General features: G+C 40.8%; 1 protein-coding gene and 1 non-coding gene across 2 annotated transcripts in view; one reads left to right on the forward strand and one right to left on the reverse strand.

Annotated features, from left to right (window-relative positions):
- CFAP206 (cilia and flagella associated protein 206) overlaps window positions 1-11666 on the reverse strand; it is a 36882-nt gene extending 25216 nt beyond the window's left edge. Inside the window, exons 1-5 of the mRNA XM_049772235.1 lie at window positions 11559-11666; window positions 11290-11373; window positions 8435-8525; window positions 6011-6199; window positions 5084-5242 (exon numbers count right to left, since the gene is read on the reverse strand). Of these exons, the coding sequence (XP_049628192.1) occupies window positions 5084-5242; window positions 6011-6199; window positions 8435-8525; window positions 11290-11373; window positions 11559-11666 (631 nt within the window). The remainder of the gene's footprint in view (window positions 1-5083; window positions 5243-6010; window positions 6200-8434; window positions 8526-11289; window positions 11374-11558) is intronic.
- A 1117-nt stretch (window positions 11667-12783) lies between these two features.
- LOC126007367 (U6 spliceosomal RNA) lies at window positions 12784-12890 on the forward strand. Its single transcript, XR_007494946.1, has one exon. It is a non-coding gene; the product is annotated as a U6 spliceosomal RNA (small nuclear RNA).
- Window positions 12891-19879: the final 6989 nt, after the last annotated feature.

Below are 19879 nucleotides of genomic sequence, written 5' to 3' on the forward strand. Positions count from 1 at the left end.
TCATCAGCGATATTGGTCTGTAATTTTCTTTTTTCGTAGCATCTCTGTCTGGTTTAGGTATCAAGGTGATGTTGGCTTCATAAAAGCTATTTGGGAGTGTTTCCACTTGTTCAATTTCATGAAAGAGTCTTGCCAGGATTGGTAGTAGTTCCTCTTGGAAAGTTTGATAGAATTCATTAGTGAATCCATCTGGGCCTGGGCTTTTGTTTTTGGGCAGACTTTTGATTACCGTTTTTATTTCATCAATGGTGACGGGGGTGTTTAGATATGCTACATCCTCTTCTTTCAACCGTGGAAGATTATAAGAGTCCAAGAATTTATCCATTTCTTCCAGGTTCTCATTTTTAGTGGCATAGAGTTTCTCAAAGTAGTTTCTGATTACCCTTTGAATCTCTGTCATATCAGTAGTGATCTCTCCTTTTTCATTCCTAATACGAGTTATCAAGTTTCTCTCTCTCTCTTTCTTTGTTAGGTTTGCCAGTGGTCTATCAATCTTGTTTATTTTTTCAAAGAACCAACTTCTGCTTTCGTTGATCTTTCGGACTGTTTTTTGGGTTTCCACTTCGTTGATTTCTGCTCTCAGCTTTGTTATTTCCTTCTGTCTTCCTATTTTTGGGTCCTTTTGTTGAGTACTTTCTAGTTCTATTAGCTGTGTCATTAAGCTACTCAGGTAAGCTCCTTCTTCCTTCCTGATGTGTGCTTGCAAAGCTATAAATTTTCCTCTCAGTACTGCTTTTGCTGTGTCCCATAAGTTCTGATAGTTTGTGTCTTTATTGTCATTTGTTTCCAGGAACCTTTTGATTTCCTCCTTGATTTCATCTCGGACCCACTGGTTATTGAGTATGAGGTTGTTTAACTTCCAGGTGTTAAAGTTTTTCTTCTGAGTTCCTTTGGAATTCACAAATAATTTCAGAGCCTTGTGGTCAGCGAAGGTAGTCTGCAAAATTTCTATCCTCTTGATCTTATGGAGGTATGTTTTATGTGCCAGCATGTAGTCTATCCTGGAGAATGTCCCATGTACATTGGAGAAGAATGTGTATCCAGGTTTCTGGGGATGGAGTGTCCTATATATATCCACTAGGCCTCTTTCTTCCATTTCTCTCCTCAGGTCTAGTATATTCTTGTTGGGTTTCAGTCTGGTTGACCTATCCAGTGTTGACAAAGCAGTGCTGAGGTCCCCCACAATTATTGTGTTGTTATTGATATTGTTTTTCAGATTTGTCAACAGCTGTTTTAAATATTTTGCTGGCCCCTCATTTGGTGCATATATGTTTAGGAGAGTTATTTCTTCCTGCTCTACATACCCCTTGATTAATATAAAATGTCCATCTTTGTCCCTTACAACCTTCCTGAGTATAAAGTTTGCATTATCTGATATTAGTATGGCCACTCCAGCTTTTTTATGGGTGTTGTTTGCTTGGATAATTTTTCTCCAGCCTTTTATTTTGAGTCTATGTTTGTTCTGACTATTCAGGTGCGTTTCTTGTAGGCAGCAGAAGGTTGGATTGAGTTTTTTGATCCATTTAGCCACTCTGTGTCTCTTAACTGGTGCATTTAGTCCATTGACGTTGAGAGAAAGAATTGTCCTGGGATTTAATGCTATCTTTATATCGAAATTTGGTGTGTCTTTTGGTTAGTCTTGTTTTAAATTAGGTCTTTCAGTTTTTCTCTTAAGACTGGTTTTGAGTCTATAAAGTTTCTCAGCTGTTTTTTGTCTGTGAAACCATGTATTCTTCCGTCAAACCGGAAAGTGAGTTTTGCTGGCTACAGTATTCTAGGTGAAGCATTCATTTCATTCAGTCTTGTCACAATATCCCACCACTGCTTTCTGGCATTGAGTGTTTCTGGTGACAGGTCTGCTGTAAATCTCAAGGATGCTTGCTTGAATGTAATTTCCCCTTTTGATCTTGCTGTTTTCAGAATTCTGTCTCTATCTGTGGGATTTGTCATTGTGACTAGGATGTGTCTTGGGGTGGTTTTTCTTGGGTCTCTTTTGGTTGGTACTCTTCGAGCATGCAGGATTTGATCACCTATATTCTTTAGCTCTGGAAGTTTCTCTTTAATGATGTTCTTGACCGTTGATTCTTCCTGGAAATTTTCTTCCTGGGTCTCTGGGACTCCAATGATTCTTAAGTTGTTTCTGTTGATCTTATCATAGACTTCTATTTTCATCTGTTCCCATTCTTTGACTAATTTTTCCATTGTCTGTTCATTTGCTTTAAGTTTTTTTTCCAATCTCTCCTGCTGTATGGAATTGTTATGTATCTCATCTTCCACAGCACCAAGTCTATTCTCAGCTTCTGATATCCTGTCCCAGAGCTTATCCATTTTGTCATTCACTTCGTTTACTGATTTTTTCAGGCCTGTTAGTTGACATGTTATTTCAGTTTGGAGTTTTGTGATTTCTGTCTTCATATTTTCTTGATTCTTATTAGTGTTCTGTTCCACTCTATCCATGGTTTTTTTTGAGGTCTTTGAGCATCTTCCATATTGCTACTCTAAAGTCCTTATCTGAGAGGTTGATTAGTTGGTTGGTCATTAACTGGTCATCAGAATTGTCATCTTCATTCTCTATGTCTGATGCTGGCCTGCGTTGTTTCCCCATTGTCACACTTGTATTGTGGGTTTTTCTATGTGTTGTGGTGGTATTCATTGGTTATATGATGCAGGTAGCATACTTCTCTGGCTCCGCCCTTTCTGGATGGGCCTGCTTGCCTCCAAGGTAGGGGAGTCCTCCGTGGATGAAGCCTCACACAGGATCAAATCTTAGGCCCGAGCACGCAGCAGAGAAGACAGTCTGGAGAGAAGTTCTTGCTTCTGTGATCCAACACAGTTCTTAGTGTGTGTTTTTTTTTTCTTCTTGTGATGGTGTTATTTTTTTAGAAAGAGCTCACGGCTGCGTAGTGAAGTGGAGCTAAGTGCCTTCTGGAGCCTCTTTTCAGCCCACTCTCAAGAGGTTCACGCAGCAGGATAGTAGAGAGACACACACAGGCAGCACTCACAGTTTTTCACAGTCGGGCCCCACTGGACAGGCGTAGTTTTCACTCGCTTGCTTGGCAGCTTCAGAATGCTGTATTTTTGGAGTCGCTTCCCAAGACTCTGAGGAGAGTTGCTGGGTTTTTTCAGTTTTTTGGGGGGTTTGCTTCCCAGGGCTCTGAGGTGAGCTTCCAGAGTTCAGAAAAGACAGAGAAGAGTAGGACAGGGCTCCCTTCAGGTCCTCAGTTTCCTCAGAAGTAGCACAGCCGGGTGGAGACTCTGCAGGTAGAGCAATCAGCACTCTGCCTGGAAACCCCCACATCCAGCCATTTCTTACTCACTCACTTGCTGGGTAGCTTCAGTTTTTTGGGGGTTCGCTTCCCAGGGCTCTGAGGTGAGCTTCCAGAGTTCAGGAAAGACAGAGAAGAGTAGCACAGGGCTCCCTTCAGGTCCTCAGTTTCCTCAGAAGAACTACAGCTGGGTGGAGACTCTGCAGGTAGAGGAATCAGCACTCTGCCTGGAAACCCCCACATCCAGCCATTTCTTACTCACTCTCTGGCTCGCTGGCTAGCTTCCGAAAGTAGTTTTTTTGGAGTTCGCTTCCCAGGGCTCTGAGGAGAGCTTCCAGAGTTCAGGAAAGACAGAGAAGAGTAGGACAGGGCTCCCTTCAGGTCCTCAGTTTCCTCAGAAGAAGCACAGCCGGGTGGAGACTCTGCAGGTAGAGCAATCAGCACTCTGCCTGGAAACCCCCACATCCAGCCATTTCTTACTCACTCACTTGCTGGGTAGCTTCAGTTTTTTGGGGGTTCGCTTCCCAGGGCTCTGAGGTGAGCTTCCAGAGTTCAGGAAAGACAGAGAAGAGTAGCACAGGGCTCCCTTCAGGTCCTCAGTTTCCTCAGAAGAACTACAGCTGGGTGGAGACTCTGCAGGTAGAGCAATTAGCACTCTGCCTGGAAACCCCCACATCCAGCCATTTCTTACTCACTCTCTGGCTCCAGGAGTAACCCTTAATTGCTGCTGGGTGTAGCCAAAAAGCCAAAAAGCCAAAAAAGAAAAAGAATACCTAATCAGTGAACCTACATGCATGTAGGTTTTATTTGTAAGGAAACTATTTCTACTAGTGACTGATCAAACATCTCATTGGCACTCTGAAACTTTAGGTAATAAATGCATTAACCATGGAACAGTATAATAATTGTTCCTGGATGTATAGATTAGCAAATATCACTTTTTTTTTTTTTTTTTTGGTTTTTGGGCCACACCCGATGCTGCTCAGGGTTTACTTGTGGATATGCACTCAGAAATCGTTCCCGGCTTAGGGGACCATATAGGACATTGGGGAATCGAACCACGGTTCGTTCTAAGTTAGCACATGCAAGGCAAATGCCCTACCACTTGCGCCATTGCTCTGGCTCCCAAATATTACTTCTTGAATCTTCTTTATTTTATTTTTTTGTTTTTGGATCACACCCAGCAATGCTCAGGGGTTACTACTGGCTCTACACTCAGAAATTGCTCCTGGCAGGCAGGCTCGGGGGACCATATGGGATGCCAGGATGCCAGGATGCCAGGATTCCATCCTTCTGCATGCAAGGCAAATGCCTTACCTCCATGCTATCTCGCCAGCCCCTTCTTGAACCTTCTTATTTTTACAACTGCATCAGTAACTTTTCATTTCAAGGTAATTATTTGTTTATATATTTATGCTACTAGGGATCAAATTCAGGGCCTCACATATGCAAGGCAAGTATTTTCCACTGAGCTACATCTTGATTGATATTTATTTTTTAAATCAATAAATTTTACTCCCTGTTGTTTCTATTACTTGCAGTAAAGACTACAAAGCCCCATTGAATTGGGGAGTCTGGTCTCTGAGCAGCCCCCTTTATTCCTTTCTCTGACCTTACTCTCCCTTATTTGTACATACAATTAAAGCCTTGAAAAATGAGAGCTCTTTTATGAAGAGCAGATGAATCTAAGAAACAGTAAAATCTACAACCCTTAAATTAAATAATGCCAGTGGCATGTTGTGCATTAATCTCTTTACTCTTCATGTTAAGCCTTTGAACCTGAGTAACTTTCTGAATTAATCCAATGGTATACTTACAATCATCGATGCCTTCTCCTCCCTTTCCACACTCTCGGTTAAATAAACGAATTCCAGTAACAATCATGGTAAGTTCTTTCAACTGGCGTTCTTTGTCCTTCTTTGATAGAGTTAGAAATGTCACAAGTTCAGCCTGAGGAAAAATACTCTGTAGAGCAGCTAAAACAAACCACAAAACAGAAAACAAAATCGTAGAATAAAATAAATCAGAACTTTGATTCCTTTGAACAAAACTTAAGGAACTTGACTTTATAGCGACTTACATAAATCCTTTCATATCTCATAGGTAGGGTACTGAGTATAAAACTAGTGCTTTCTTTGAGCCTAGATACAGTACAGGGGTAGGGCACTTGTTGGGTCCAAGGCCAACCTAGGTTTAATCCCAGCATTCCATATGGCCACCTGAGCCCCATCAGGAGTGATCTCTGAGCAGAGTGAGGAGTACGGCCTGAGCACCACCAGATGTGGCCCCAAACCCAAATAAACACTATTGCCTCCAACTCATTTTCAATAGTTAAGCATTTATCTGTCTTTTTTGGGGGGACAATGAAATTTGTATATAGTGCTCTGTAGAGAAATCAATACCTTAAAATGTTTAAGGAAGAAATGTATAGAAAGGCTAGAGATACTGCCTATTTCTAACTTATCACAATTATATGCTGAAGATAAAACAGTGTCCTTCACCCACTTTTAGGTCAATTACTTTCTACCTGATGCCATGCTCCAATATTGCCAGTTATTAAATACTCCTCTAATGAGAAATCAATCCCTAGAAAGGTCTGGCTAGGTTTTAATTTATGTAGGCTTTCCTTTTTCTTCCAGATAGAGGGAAACTTTAGACTTTAATGCTTGTAATTTAACATCTTTAATAAGATATAGTGCTCACATGCTTTCACTTATATAGGGGAGATTGTGTATATTTTTCACCTGTTGCCTCTCGGACAATCTTGATATCAGTAGGGGCTCCAAGTCCAGAGCAAAGTAACACATAACTGACGATCTTTCGATAGAGACTTTCCAGCTCTTCCCTGGAGCTGGCTCTGTTATCTGTAATTTCTCTGGTAACAGAGCCTAATCTTGACTCCAGGACCCGGTGATGCTCTTCAAGAAATTCCTCTGAAATTGGCAATTAGAAATAACAACATTCCAAACATTTAATATATATAATTCTTTTTACAATAAGAAAATAGACTATTGAAAAAAATACCTTGAGTAGTATTATTTGGCTTTTTTGGGTTTGGTTTGTTTGGTTTGGTTTGGTTTGGTTTGGTTTGGTTTGGTTTGAGGGAGGGCACATCCGGCAGCTCTCAGGGGTTACTCCTGGATCTGCACTCAGAATCACTTCTGACAGGCTCAGGGGACCATACTGATGCCAGGGGTTGAACTTGGGTCAGCCAAATGCAAGGCAAGTGCCCTACCTGCTGTGCTATGTTTGGACTCTCTTGAGTAGAACAGTACTTTTCAGATAAAGTAATCCAAATGAGAAACTAAAAACAGGGGAACTTGGGGGGACAATGTGGTGGTGGGCTTGAACTGAGGGCTCCTGTATGCAAATCATGCATTCCAGCCAGTTGAACTATCTCCCTGGCCCCAAAACAGGAGACTTTAAAGTATATTTAGGGATCCAGGATCCAATAGTACACTTGCCATTCATGTGTGAAACCTTGGGTTTGAGCTATTGACGGGTCTGAGTCTCTCTCTCTCTCTTTCTCTCTCTCTCTCTCTCTCTCTCTCTCTCTCATTCCCTCTCCCTCTTTCTTCTTCTCTCTCCCTCTCTTTCTCTTTCTGTCTCTCTCCACATACATATATATAGTTACACATATATGCATGCAAATATTCCTGTAAGTCTTGTATGACTCTCTTTTAGTTCTAGGAATATTTCCTCTCAGTAGCATTACTAATAATACGATGATGCATCAAGAACTATGTTCATCCCCTATATCCCTTCCCATTCTTCCAGTGATAGAAGGTCTAAGATTAATTGTTGTCAGCAGCCACAATACGCCAATAGTTTGATCCTTGCAATAAAATGACACCTTCAGGGGCCAGAGCAATAGCAGAACTGGCAGGGTGTTTGCCTTGCATGTGGCACAGCTGACCTGAGTTCTATCTCCAGCATCCCATTTGGTACCCCAAGCCTGCCAGGACTGATACTGATTTCTGAGTGCAGAGCCAGTAGAAATGCCTGAGTGCCATCAGGTGTGCCCCACACACTGAAAAAAAGACACTTTCATTGGTATCAGGGTATTATTTAACAAATAAACCATGTGCAGTTTCTATCTACACTCTTATCAAAGAAAATAAATAACCTAAACTAAGAAATATTTTACAAATTCAATCTAAATTTAATCTTATTCATATTTTTTTTGGTTTTTGCACCATACCTGGTGGTGCTCAGAAATTGATCCTGGCAGGCTCGGGGAACCATATGGGATGCTGGGAATCAAAGCCAGGTCTGTCCTGGGTTGGCTATGTGCATGGCAAATGCCATACCACTGTTCTACCTCTCTAGTCTTCCATAATTATTAATTGCCTTAAGATTTAATGATTTTAAGGGGCTAGAGAAATAGTATTTGGGTACTTAACTTCCATGGGTTGATGCTTATCAAGCCAAGTTTTGATTCCCAGCACATCCATTGGTCCCCTGAGTCTATCAGGAGTGATCCTTGAGCATAGCCAGGAGTAAGTGCTAAGTGCCACTGAGCATGTCACCTCCAAAAAGTCACATTTGGCCAAAGCAATAGCATAGCAGGTAGGATGTTTGCCTTACACGCTGCTGACCCAGGTTTGATCACCAGCATCCCATATGCTCCCCTAAGCCTGTACCCCCCCCACATTTCTGATTCCTAAGAAATGTTTTCTAAATTATTTTAAAAACTAAAGAGATTCATCATAGTAGTAGAAAAAAATACAGTCTAAACTTAAATTTCCCATTATTTACTTTTGGGGTAGTTACAAAATTTAGGGATTATGAGATAAAAATATAAATAAAGTATTTTAAAGTAATCTATTTAAAAACTTTTAACAGGTGGAATGGTTGTCTTAACTACAATGAATTATGTGGCACATAATTTAGACACATAAGGCACAATTAAGGCACATAATTAAGATACATAATTAAACCTGCCGACTGTTATTATGGATATAATGATAAAAATTAATTTTAACACCCACAGAAACCACATTTTAAATTTACCATTTCCAAAATTAGTATATTTTTCAAAATTGGAAAAAATTTCAATACATACAAAAAGTTGCAGTGCTCAATGTCAACCAAATGAAACCCTCTTTAACTAAAATACAATATAAATCACTTGTATGCAAGTGTATCAGAAGCAGCGAGTGTTTTACCTCGGTTTGTATAGTTCATATCAAAGTAGACTTGCATTTTAATGGTGTCCAGGGATGGATTATTAGTATCCAATAGCCGACTTGTACAAAGCTAGAAAAGAATAATCCATGAATGCTTCTACTTATATTTCATGGAACACTTAAAAATGTTTTCTAAAATTATTTTTAAAACTAAAGAGAATCATCATAGTTTCTGATACTTGTCCATGTTTGTTTTTGAGGATTCATTTGGGGGGGGGGTGTTGGGCCACACCCACTGACACTCAGGGGTTTCTCCTGGCTATACGCTAAGAAATCGTTCCTGGCTGAGGGACCATATGGGACGCCTGGGATGGATCCCAGGTCTGTCCTGGGTCAGCGGCATACAAGGCAAATGCCCTACCGCTGTGCTATCGCTCTGGCCCCTGAGGATTCGTTTTTTGTAATTTGCCTAACCAACAACCTTTACAAAGTTAAAAGGCAGTTGCCCCTTCCAGTTAACCAATACTGTCAGATCTAGTTGACAAATAGTTTAGTTGAAGGCAAAAAACTTGATACTTTTATAAGTCTGCACAGTCTAAAAATAAATAATGCTCTAAGTCTAATCCAGAGTCCTTCATTACTCTCTGACACTTAAACACCACTTCTAAGACTGATGTGGGCAATCTTCTATAAAGCTGTTGTAGCTAACTCTCCTCTGCTCACACACTTCTTTGACTCAAAATTTCTTCTGGTCAAGTGTCCCTTCCTTCTCCCTGCCACCTATAAGTAAATGACTCATTCCCTGTCTTTGCTTTACCCCTTTAGATAATTAACTAGTATTTCTCTTTTCCCATCTTCTCTTTCCTGCAAACCTATCTTTCATCATCTTTACCATTTCATCACTGAGTTCCTATATATTGCAACTAATCAGTTGTTCCATGACCTTAATCTCTCTCTACAAACACGGTACCTGTTTTCTAGGCAGGAAGGAATGGGAAAGAAAATGCTTGAGAAGTGCTCACAAGTCACCACGGAGCCTGTATACTCGGGTCTCTCCATGTGAGAAAACATTGTTCAAAAATCGACTTTCGGGGCCAGTGAGGTGGCACTAGAGGTAAGGTGTCTGCCTTGCAAGCGCTAGCCAAGGAAGGACTGCGGTTCGATCCTCCAGCGTCCCATATGGTCCCCCCAAGCCAGGAGCAATTTCTGAGTGCTTAGCCAGGAGTAACCCTTGAGCATCAAACGGGTGTGGCCCCAAAAAAGATTTAAAAAATCAATTTTCATTAATGCCACAAAAGATCATGCATCATAGTTAGCATAGTCGATCATAATACATTTGTTTCCAGGTAAATGGGAGTGAAAGTATTAAAAAAGAAAAAAGAAAGAAAGAATACAGCAACAAGAAAATTGTATCTCGCAATAAGTTTATTTTGTCATTGTCAGATGTTTAGTAAGCTCTTGTTGCTAGCTGATAATTCTGTTACTTTTTTTGTTTCTAAAGACTGGACGTTGGCCAGTGGTCTGGTTTTTCAGTTTTGGTTGAATTCTGAACCACACATGGCGGATGTTCAGGGCTTATTTCTGGCTCTGCACTCAGGAACTACTCCTGGCAGTGCTCAGGGGACCATCTGGGATATCTGGGATCAAACCAGGATTGGCTACAATCAAATCATGTGCCCTACCAGTTGTACTATCTCTCTGGCCCAGATAATCACATGAATTTTAACTGAAAAAAAAAAAAGGGAATACCTGTTCATGTATATTACTATATACACTGTTGGTTCATATAACTGTTATATTAAAGGTATGTTGGGGCCAGAGAAATAGTACAGAGGTAAAATACTTGCCTTAGATAGAGCCAACTCAGGATCAAGCCCTGGTACCACATATGGTCCCCCAAGTCCTACCAGGAATGATTCCTGAGCACAGATGGGTGTGGCTCAAAAACTAAAACCAAACAATGACAAAAATATGAGGCATGACTTTTTTTATCTTAGTTGAGTTTGAGGGGGAAACACCCCAAAATTATTCTTGAGTCGTAGAAAGACAGAAACATATGTCACTTCCTGCATTGCCTTCCATAGATTTCCAGGGAAAATCACTCACAATCAAAATAATTTTTTCAATGCCATTAATGGACATTGCGCCACACTTAAAATATTATCTCAGAAAAAAAATAGTTCTAGACTGTCCTGTAGTCTCAGACTAACAATTTATTCTCTGTCTACAAGTTTTCCAATCACTTCTAACACTGAGTCTATAAAATAAGATAAAGATGTTTAAAATTTTTTTCCAGACACAAATTTGAGGAAATGTAATCCAAGTCCTTTTGTGAGTAAGAGAATTTCAATCATTAAGCACAGAAGAAGGAAAAAATATCTAATGTTGGTTTAAGAGCCACTCCCGGCAGTGCTCAGGGGTTAGCTCTGTACTTAGGAATCACTCCTGGTGGGCTTGGGGTGACCACGGATGGTATGCTGGGGATCAAACCTGGGTTGGCTGTGTACAAGGCAAGCACCTTAGATCATTCCAGCTCCCACAATGTCCTTACTGTAAGCAGATAGGAGGAATTCTGGATGGGGAAATGTTGCTTTCCAGATAGAGGTTCATTTAGTATATATAATTTTGTCCTTTGTCTTATCCCTTTTATACCTGCATAGGGGTAAGAAGCTATCACATTTCCATGGGACAGAAATCATATATGCCAAAACAATGATCCAGGATGCCAAAAGATTAGTCTGTGTGCCGTGAGATTTTGTTATGAGATAATTTAATCCCTCATTTGTTTGCACCACTACTCTTATTTTTTGTTTGCATACAGCTGAAGGCAATAATGGCTGATATTAATACTGTATTTTGAAATTATATTGTATTATTAAAAGTCTGAGAATCACCTTAACAAGTTTCTGCACATCACTTTTTAGGAGGGTTCTTTCGATATTAAACCCATTACTTGGATCCAAGACAATAGCTTTCACCTAAGAATAGAAAAGAATATTAATTCGCTCATATCTTCATGAAATTAGTTTATATAGTTTCTTGACTTGTCAATGATCTCAATATGTCTCAATATATAGGATAACATCTGAATTGTGAAGAAAAGTAGTTACCTCCTAAAGATACTTTTAAATAAACTAGTAATTCACAAAATCTTCATCCTTACCATAAAAGCAACCAAGGTTTCAGGAACAATTTCACCATGCGTTGCACATTCTTGTCCTATTTCTCGAATTATATTCTTTATCACACTCTCTGCTTGTGTGGGAGGCATTCTGCCTAAAAGGACAAGACAATGGATGACTTATTTAAAAGTTGTATAATAATTGGGACCGGCGAGGTGGCGCTAGAGGTATGGTGTCTGCCTTGCAAGCGCTAGCCAAGGAAGGACCACGGTTCAATCCCCGGCGTCCGTCCGTCCCGTATGGTCCTCCCAAGCCAGGGGCAATTTCTGAGCGCTTAGCCAGGAGTAACCCCTGAGCATCAAACGGGTGTGGCCTGAAAAATCAAAAGAAAAAAAAAGTTGTATAATATATATATTTCTTATTTAGGTTTCTCTATTATATTTTAAGAAGCATACAGTTATTAATGTCTTAGTATTAGTATTTGTTATCTCTACTTCTTTTTTGTTTTGTTTTGTTTTTGTTTTGGGGCCACACCGAAAACTTGAGCGGTGAAGCTCAGGGATTACTCCTGGCTACGCGCTCAGAAATCACTCCTGGCTTGGGGGACCATATGGGATGCTGGGGAATCAAACCGAGGTCTGTCCTAGGTTAGTGCCCACAAGGCAAATGCCCTACCGCTTATGTCACTGTTCTGGTTCCTGTTATCTCCACTTCTATTTTCATTAGCTTGCTCTATTATTAAAATGAAGAATTTTACTGAAAAAACTACTGAAATGTAAGATGGTAGTTACCAAAAGTGCACTTATGTTGTGACTGGGGAACACTGGCAGTGCTCAGGGATTACTCCTGGTTCTGCGCTCAAAAATCACTCTGGGGGACAGAGAAATAGTATGGAGGTAGGGTGTTTGCCTTGCATGCAGAAAGACGGTGGTTTGAATCCTGGCATCCCATACGGTCCCCTGAGCCTGCTAGGAGCTATTTCTGAGCATAGAACAGGAATAACCCCTGAGCTCTTCCGGGTGTGACCCAAAAACTAAAACAACAACAATAAAAAAATCACTCTGGGCAGACTTCAGGAACCATAAGAGATGCCAAGGATGGAACCTGGGTCAGCTGTGCACAAGTCAAATACCTTACCTACTATTCTATCTTACTGGCCCCATAAGTTTATTTTAATTCTTGAAGACTTTTTTGTTTTTGTTTTTTTGGGGCCACATCTGGTGGTGCTTGGGGTTACTCTTGGTTCTACACTCAGAAATCATTCCAGTGCTCGCTTCAGCAGCACATATACTAAAATTGGAATGATACAGAGAAGATTAGCATGGCTCCAGTGCAAGGATGACATGCAAATTCGTGAAGCTTTCCATATTAAAAAAAAAAAGAAAGAAAGAAAGAAAAAGAAATCACTCCAGGCAGGTTCAGGGGATCATATGGGATGCCAGGTCAGCTGCGTGCAAGGCAAAGAAATTGCATAGTCTGGAGTCAGGGCAAATGGTCAAATTATCAAGAAATGATTTTCCATGTTAATAGAGAGAATTATACACTCTGAAGGAGAAAATGTTTATTCCACAAATTCACTAAGTGAAAAAATTCACTTAGAATTTTTCGTAATTCTGAGACCGGAGAGATAGCATGGAGGTAAGGCATTTATTTGCCTTTCATGCAGAAGGTCTTTGTTCGGACCCCGGCATCTTATATGGTCCCCCGAGCCTGCCAGGAGCAATTTCTGAGCCTGGAGCCAGGAGTAACCTGAGTGCTGCCGAGTGTGATTCAAAAAAAAAAAAAGAATTTTTTATAATTCTAAGATAATCAGAAAATGATTGTCTTTTGTTTTCTTTGTTGTTTTGTTTTGGGTTACACCCAGCTTTGCTTAGACCTTATTTGCTCATGCTCTACACTTAGGGATCATCACTTTAGATGGGATTGGAAGAACATGTGGGATGTGAGGATCAAACCTGGGTGAGTGGTGTGCAAGAAAATACCTTATCTGCTGTACTACTGGTCCAATGATTCCTGCAATTCTTATTTTAACATCCAAATTCTCTTTCCTGCATTTTAAAAAATTTAGACTCCTGTGTGTAAACAAAAACAATAAAAACAAATTGTACTGAGAATGAGGTCTGGTGATAAAATGAATTCCTGATAATTAATTCTAATAACTGCAAAACATCAAGAGTTTAGAATGATTATTGAGCTTCCAGATTACTTAAATATTAATTACAGTTCCTGGGAAGTTTTCCAGCAGAGAAAAAAAAATAATCCCAAATATATACAGCTAACTCTCTGCTTCCATAATGTTCAGGCCTAAACACATTTAGCATTTTATCCAATTGAACCAGACTGCCTGGGTCTTGTCTTTGTAAGATAGTTTCCTTGTCTGAAAAACAGTTATTACTAGTCTCACGGGACAAAGTTCTGTATTTATACATACACATATGTGTATGTATATCTATCTATAGATTATTATAATATTATATACATATATAATATATTTACATATATATGTGTGTGGAGAGAGAGAGAGAGAGAGAGAGAGAGAGAGAGAGAGAGAGAGAGAGAGAGAGAGAGAGAGAGAGAGAGAGAGAGAGAGAGAGAGACTTTCTCTTGGGATTTTGAGGGTGCTAGGAGCCTATTCTCGACTTTCCACTCTGGGGGCGCCCCTATAGGTGCTGTGGGACCCTATAGTATCAGGGAGCCTCAGGGGCGTCCTGCTTGCAAAGCATGAGCTGGCCCTGAGATCCCAGGCCGCTCTTTGCCGGTGCTCTGGGGCGCTGACCTGCGACCCGGGTCGGACGCGTCTTCCAGCTGCCGCGGCTCTGCCTGTCGCCGCACACACGCTGAGGTCCCGCAAGCACAGTGCGGGTTAAGGTCGCGGAACCCTGAAGGAGCTTCCCAGACCCAAATCCACCGCCAACGTCGTCCGCTGTCTTCTTCAGGGAGGTTGGGCGCGTTCCAGGGATAACCATGGAGACGGGACGCTCCGACTTAGGGGCGGGGCGCAAGGAGGGCGCGGCTGGGCGGGACTAGAGCCCTCGCTCTGGGATCTCTCTTGGAGGGGTTCGGGTGACCATCTGGGATGTCGGGGTCGAACCCGGGTCAGCTGCATGCCAGGCAAAGATCCTATCTGCTGTGCTATATCCCTGGCACCTGTTCTGTTTTATTTTGCAAAAATTTATTGAGGTGACATGTTATGTTGGAGATGCACCACTGGGTATGGCCCCAACCCTCTTCCCAAAGAAAGTATTAAGATGGGAGCAATGACTATGGTAAATAAAGCTTTCCACTAGAATGAGGAGTTGGTACTGAAAGGCAGTTATGCTATGTATGAAACCCTATCAGCAATAGTACTGTAAATCGCAGTGCAAAAACTTATTTAAAAAAATTTAAAAAGGCAAACTTCCCCCACAAAGGTGGGTATGAGGGAAAAGAGGCTGGTGAAATTGGTGGAGTTAAAGTAGAACCTAGGGAAGGGATCTATGTTGAAACATAATATATCTGAAATCCAATTACAAATTGCATCGTAATTTCACTGCCACTAAATTAAGTGTTGTAAAAAATATTTATAATGTTCATATTTGTGTGAAAGATTTATGCCTAATTTCTTCTTTAAAAGATTTTTACCAAAATATCTTTCATGGGCCGGAGCGGTGGTGCAAGTGGTAAAGTGTCTGTCTTGCCTGCACTCGACTAGGACTGACCACCCTCAGTCCCCCGAAGTCCCATATGGTCCCCCAAGCCATTTTCTGAGCGTTTTCTGAATGCATAGCTAGAAGTAACCCCTGAGAGTCATTGGGTGTGGTCCAAAAAGCAAAAAACAAACAAACAAACTTTTATGAGTATACATTACTTATGAATTAGGATGCTGATATGTTTTAAGATGGTTAGGGCCTGGAGAGATAGCACAGCGGCGTTTGCCTTGCAAGCAGCTGATCCAGGACCAAAGGTGGTTGGTTCGAATCCCGGTGTCCCATATGGTCCCCCGTGCCTGCCAGGAGCTATTTCTGAGCAGACAGCTAGGAGTGACCCCTGAGCAATGCCGGGTGTGACCCAAAAACCAAAAAAAAAAAAAAAAAAAAAAGATGGTTGGGGAGCTGAATGAGTTAAGGAGTAAAAATGAGCTTTGTAGGGGTGTGCGAAAGGGCAGAATACAAATTGGACATTCTGCATACGCAAAACATAACTTAAGAATAGGAAATACTCTTAATATATACTGTGCGTGCGGGGGGCAGAAGCCCCTGCGCGATTTTGAACATGTAGACTGGTAAGAAATTGCCAGTAACAACGTTAGTGTAACAGAGCAAATCTCAGCACACCCCAAGTTAGGACCCACCATTTCTGGCCGCCTGGGCTGACACCCAGCGAAGGCCTGGAGGCCGGAGGCGGGGGGCAGAAGAGGCCCTCAGCACACCCAAGTTAGGGAGAAGGCCTTCGACATGGGGTCTCCCCAAATCCCATGCTGGCTAGAACTAGCCTCCGGATAAAAAAAAAGGGTTCGGTAGAGAGCCGGAAGCCAGGATCTGCCCGTCCTCCACTCAGTGCCCTTCCCACCCTAGTGCTGGGAGAAGGGCGGGGAAAGCTTGGGACCCCATCCAGGAGGGACCACCCGACATCCACCTTGTCTGGCCGCCTGGGCTGGCACCCAGCAAAGGCCTGGAGGCTGGGGGCAGAAGAGGGGACGGCTAGGGGCCTATCAAGGCCCCCAGCACACCCAAGTTAGGGAGAAGGCCTTCGACATGGGGTCTCCCCAAACCCCATGCCGTCTAGAGCTAGCCTCCAGATCAAGAAAGCTTTGCTTTTATTTGGGGCCACATCCAGGGATGATCTGGCTCTACACTCAGGAATCACTCCTGGCAAGCTTGGGGGGCTATTTGTATATCAGATATGAACCCAGATCAGTAATACCCACTTTACTATCTCTCAGGCTCTTTAAAAATATATTGGAGACAACATTGATTAATGATTATTTCCTTAAATTACTTTTTCCTCAAATCAGTACAAGTAAAGGCACTTCACCAAAATCAGGACAACAGAATGTGAACTATAAAAACCTTTGCTACTTATTGCATCTGTGGCAGTACTTTGTCTCTGGAGACAGAGGTACGGGAGACTAGAAATACAAGGGGGAGCCTCCTATGATAAACTCTGTTATGTTATGTTGGTCAGTTTTGTATGTGTGAATACTGTAAACATTGCTGTAATTTATTTCTCCTTCCTTTCTTTTATCATTATTGCTGCAAGGACAGGGATATTACCCTGCGTTGTGGTGCTTGCTGTAAATAGATCTCAAACTACTGAGCCGTGGCTTCCTCTCAGAATGTGAGACAGTGCCTGGACTTTGACTTGCAGCCTCACCAATTAGTTGTGCTATCCCCTCAGTCCTGATGTTTTTTTTTTTTTTTTTCAAAAGTTAATTTCTCCCAGAATAGTCTCACTCATCTATGGGTTTTAAGAAAACTAAAAGACATTACTGTGATAATGTCCAGAGACAATAGAGATGAGGGCTGAAAGGGCAGGCTTATGTTATGGAGCTCACCACAAAGAGTGTTGAGTGCAGTTAGAGAAATAACTAAACTGATAACTATGGTGACAATGTCTATGAGTGAGAAGTAGAATGTCTGTCTCAAATACAGGCGGGGTGGGGGGGGGAAGATAGGGGGTATTGGTGATAGGAATACTTCGCTGGTGAAGGGAGGTGTTCTTTATATGACTGAAACCAAACTACAATCTTGTCTGTAATCAAGGTGCTTAAATAAAGATTAAAAAAAAGTGAATTTCTCTGTCTTCTATCCACATAGTTTCTTCCACACATACACCTTCCCAGTTAATGAATGGCCCTCTACTAAAACTCTTCACTTCTCCCTAGTCTCACTTTTCTGAATTAGTTCAAGCAACTATTTTCTTACTCCAACTAAAGGAGCTCCCTCCTTGTCTGTGTCTCTCTGATTCTTTACCCGTTCTAAAAGTGTTATTTCAAAACTACCAATCTATCTTGTCCACCCCCTGCCTTAGAAAGACTTCTCAGAGCCTGTGAGATGGTCACAGAGCCTCCCATTCAGCTTCAGATCTCCCAACTCCCTAACCCCTCTTTCCAGATAGCACTATTTAAGTTTTCTGACCTTGTTAAATTCCTCAGGCTTCCAAACTTTTGCATAAAGGTCGATCCTTCTCTCTGAATGCCTCCTTTCCCTTTTTGTAAATTCCCTCAAGAATTCAGAAGTCCTATTTCGTAGGAAACAGTCTCCGATATGTCAGGTATGAACTTGCCCTGAAAGAAAACCATCTAGGATGCATGGATAGAACCTGGAGTGATCTACAAAGCAAACTGCTATGCTATAGCTCTGGTCCCATCTCATTTGCTTCTTTCTTATCACTTGCTTTTCATATGAACTTTGATGTCAGCTTCTTTTTTTTTCTTTATTTAAACATCTTGATTACATAAATGATTAGGATTAGGTTTCAGTCATGTAAAGAACACCCACCCTTCTTAAGTCTCAGAAAACAATCTATTGTGATATTACTAGAATATTTTTGAATGAGAAGCTCAATTTGGGGAGCATTGGCTTGTTAAAATATTTTTCAAGCTTTTAAACCACTGCAAATAATACTTTAAGTGTGTTTTACATTTTGGTCTCAATTGCCTTTTATTTATTTTTAAAAATGATATCTTTATGTAAGCACCATGATTACAAACACATGTTTCAGTTATCAAAAGAACACCCTTCTTCACCAGTGCAACCTTCTCACCACCAATGCCCCTCATCTTTCTCCTCCTTCACCCCCTGCCTGTCTTTGAGACAGGCTTCTATTTCTCTAACTACCATTGTCATGATAGTTGTTAGTATAATTATTTCTCTAACTGAACTCACCACTCTTTGTGGGAAGCTTCATATCATGGGCCGGTCCTTCCAGCCCTCATCTCTATTGTCTCTAGATATTATTACAATAACCCTTATATCTGTGTCTCCTGTTATGCTTGTGCTTCACCTTAGTTTGAATTCTGCCTCTCTCGCCCCACCCTTTCTTATTCTTTATCTCTGTGTCCTGGGGCAAATTAGTGAATCTTCTGTTGGGGTTTTTCTCGATGTAAATCATAAGCAATGATAATTACTTGCAAAAGTAATGTTTTCAAAGTGCTTCACAGATCTAAATGTCTAAATTCATGGTATATTTTTATTTTATCATTAGGAAAAATGGTTTAACCCCCATGCCTTGCACACAAATTGCTGTGAGATGAATGCACAGGGAAAAACACACTCTACAAATGTTATTACTGCCAGCCCTGAGACTGGCCATTATTGTGGATTGTAATAATTCTGCACCATTCAGAATCAAAACACTAAAGAGTACGTAGTTCTTTATGCAATTGGCAGCTTTCCCATTAAGGTATCCCAGACTGATCAATGCACACAAATTCACCCAAGGCATGTTGGAGAACAGTACTTTTTAGTTTATGGAAATTGTTACTTTTTAAAATTTTAATGCCAACACTGCAGGTTGGTAATAAATAATTAAATGATGTTTTATTATTGGAAATAGATTTGGGGAGTCTTTATGATTCAGGCTTTCTTCCAAGATAATATAAAAATAACAATACATCTAGATGTATTATTATAGTACTAAAGGTCTTCTGCATTTTGACTTAAAGGAATGTGTTCAAAACACTTTTTTGCTTGAGTATAAATACAAGAGCTCACTGTAGTTCAAATACATGTAGTGTAACCTTGAATGCATTTTTCTTTCACAACTGGCAAATATAGCCCAGTTCTTTCTAACTTATTTTATGTCGAGTGCCACAAATTGTAAATTTTATTCTATAAAGTTTGAAGAAATTTTTTTCAAACTCTCCAATATTGTTGAATTTCCCAAATAATCATTCCTATAGTGGCAGTTATTTAGCACACCTTTTCACAATGGCACAATCTAAGAACATGTTCCCTTAGCTGTTTTTATCTGCAAATACTAAGCTAGTTACAAGTCTGACATCAACTTAACACAACAGATAGAGGATTGTTTGGACTTCTGCCAAGAAAACTTTCCTTTCAGTTTTAACTCTGTTTATCTCTCCTCAAATACACTTGAAACTCATAGTTGTGACTGTGCCTTTGAATATATTTGTTTTCCATTAGCATATTCCAAGTCCAACAATTCCTTGTATACAACCTGAGATCAGGGCTGGAGAGATAATATAGGTATTAAGGTGCTTGCCTTGCACATAGCTAACCCATTTTGATCCCTTGCATCCCAAGTATCACCAGAAGTAAACAGTGATCGTGTCCAGATATGGCACCAAAACCAAAAATCAAACTCCTGGATTAATAAATGGCTTTTGAGTGAATTTATTTAATTTCTGGAACAATGTCAT

This window comes from Suncus etruscus, chromosome 4 (assembly GCF_024139225.1).
Source record: "Suncus etruscus isolate mSunEtr1 chromosome 4, mSunEtr1.pri.cur, whole genome shotgun sequence".
NCBI lineage: Eukaryota > Metazoa > Chordata > Mammalia > Eulipotyphla > Soricidae > Suncus > Suncus etruscus.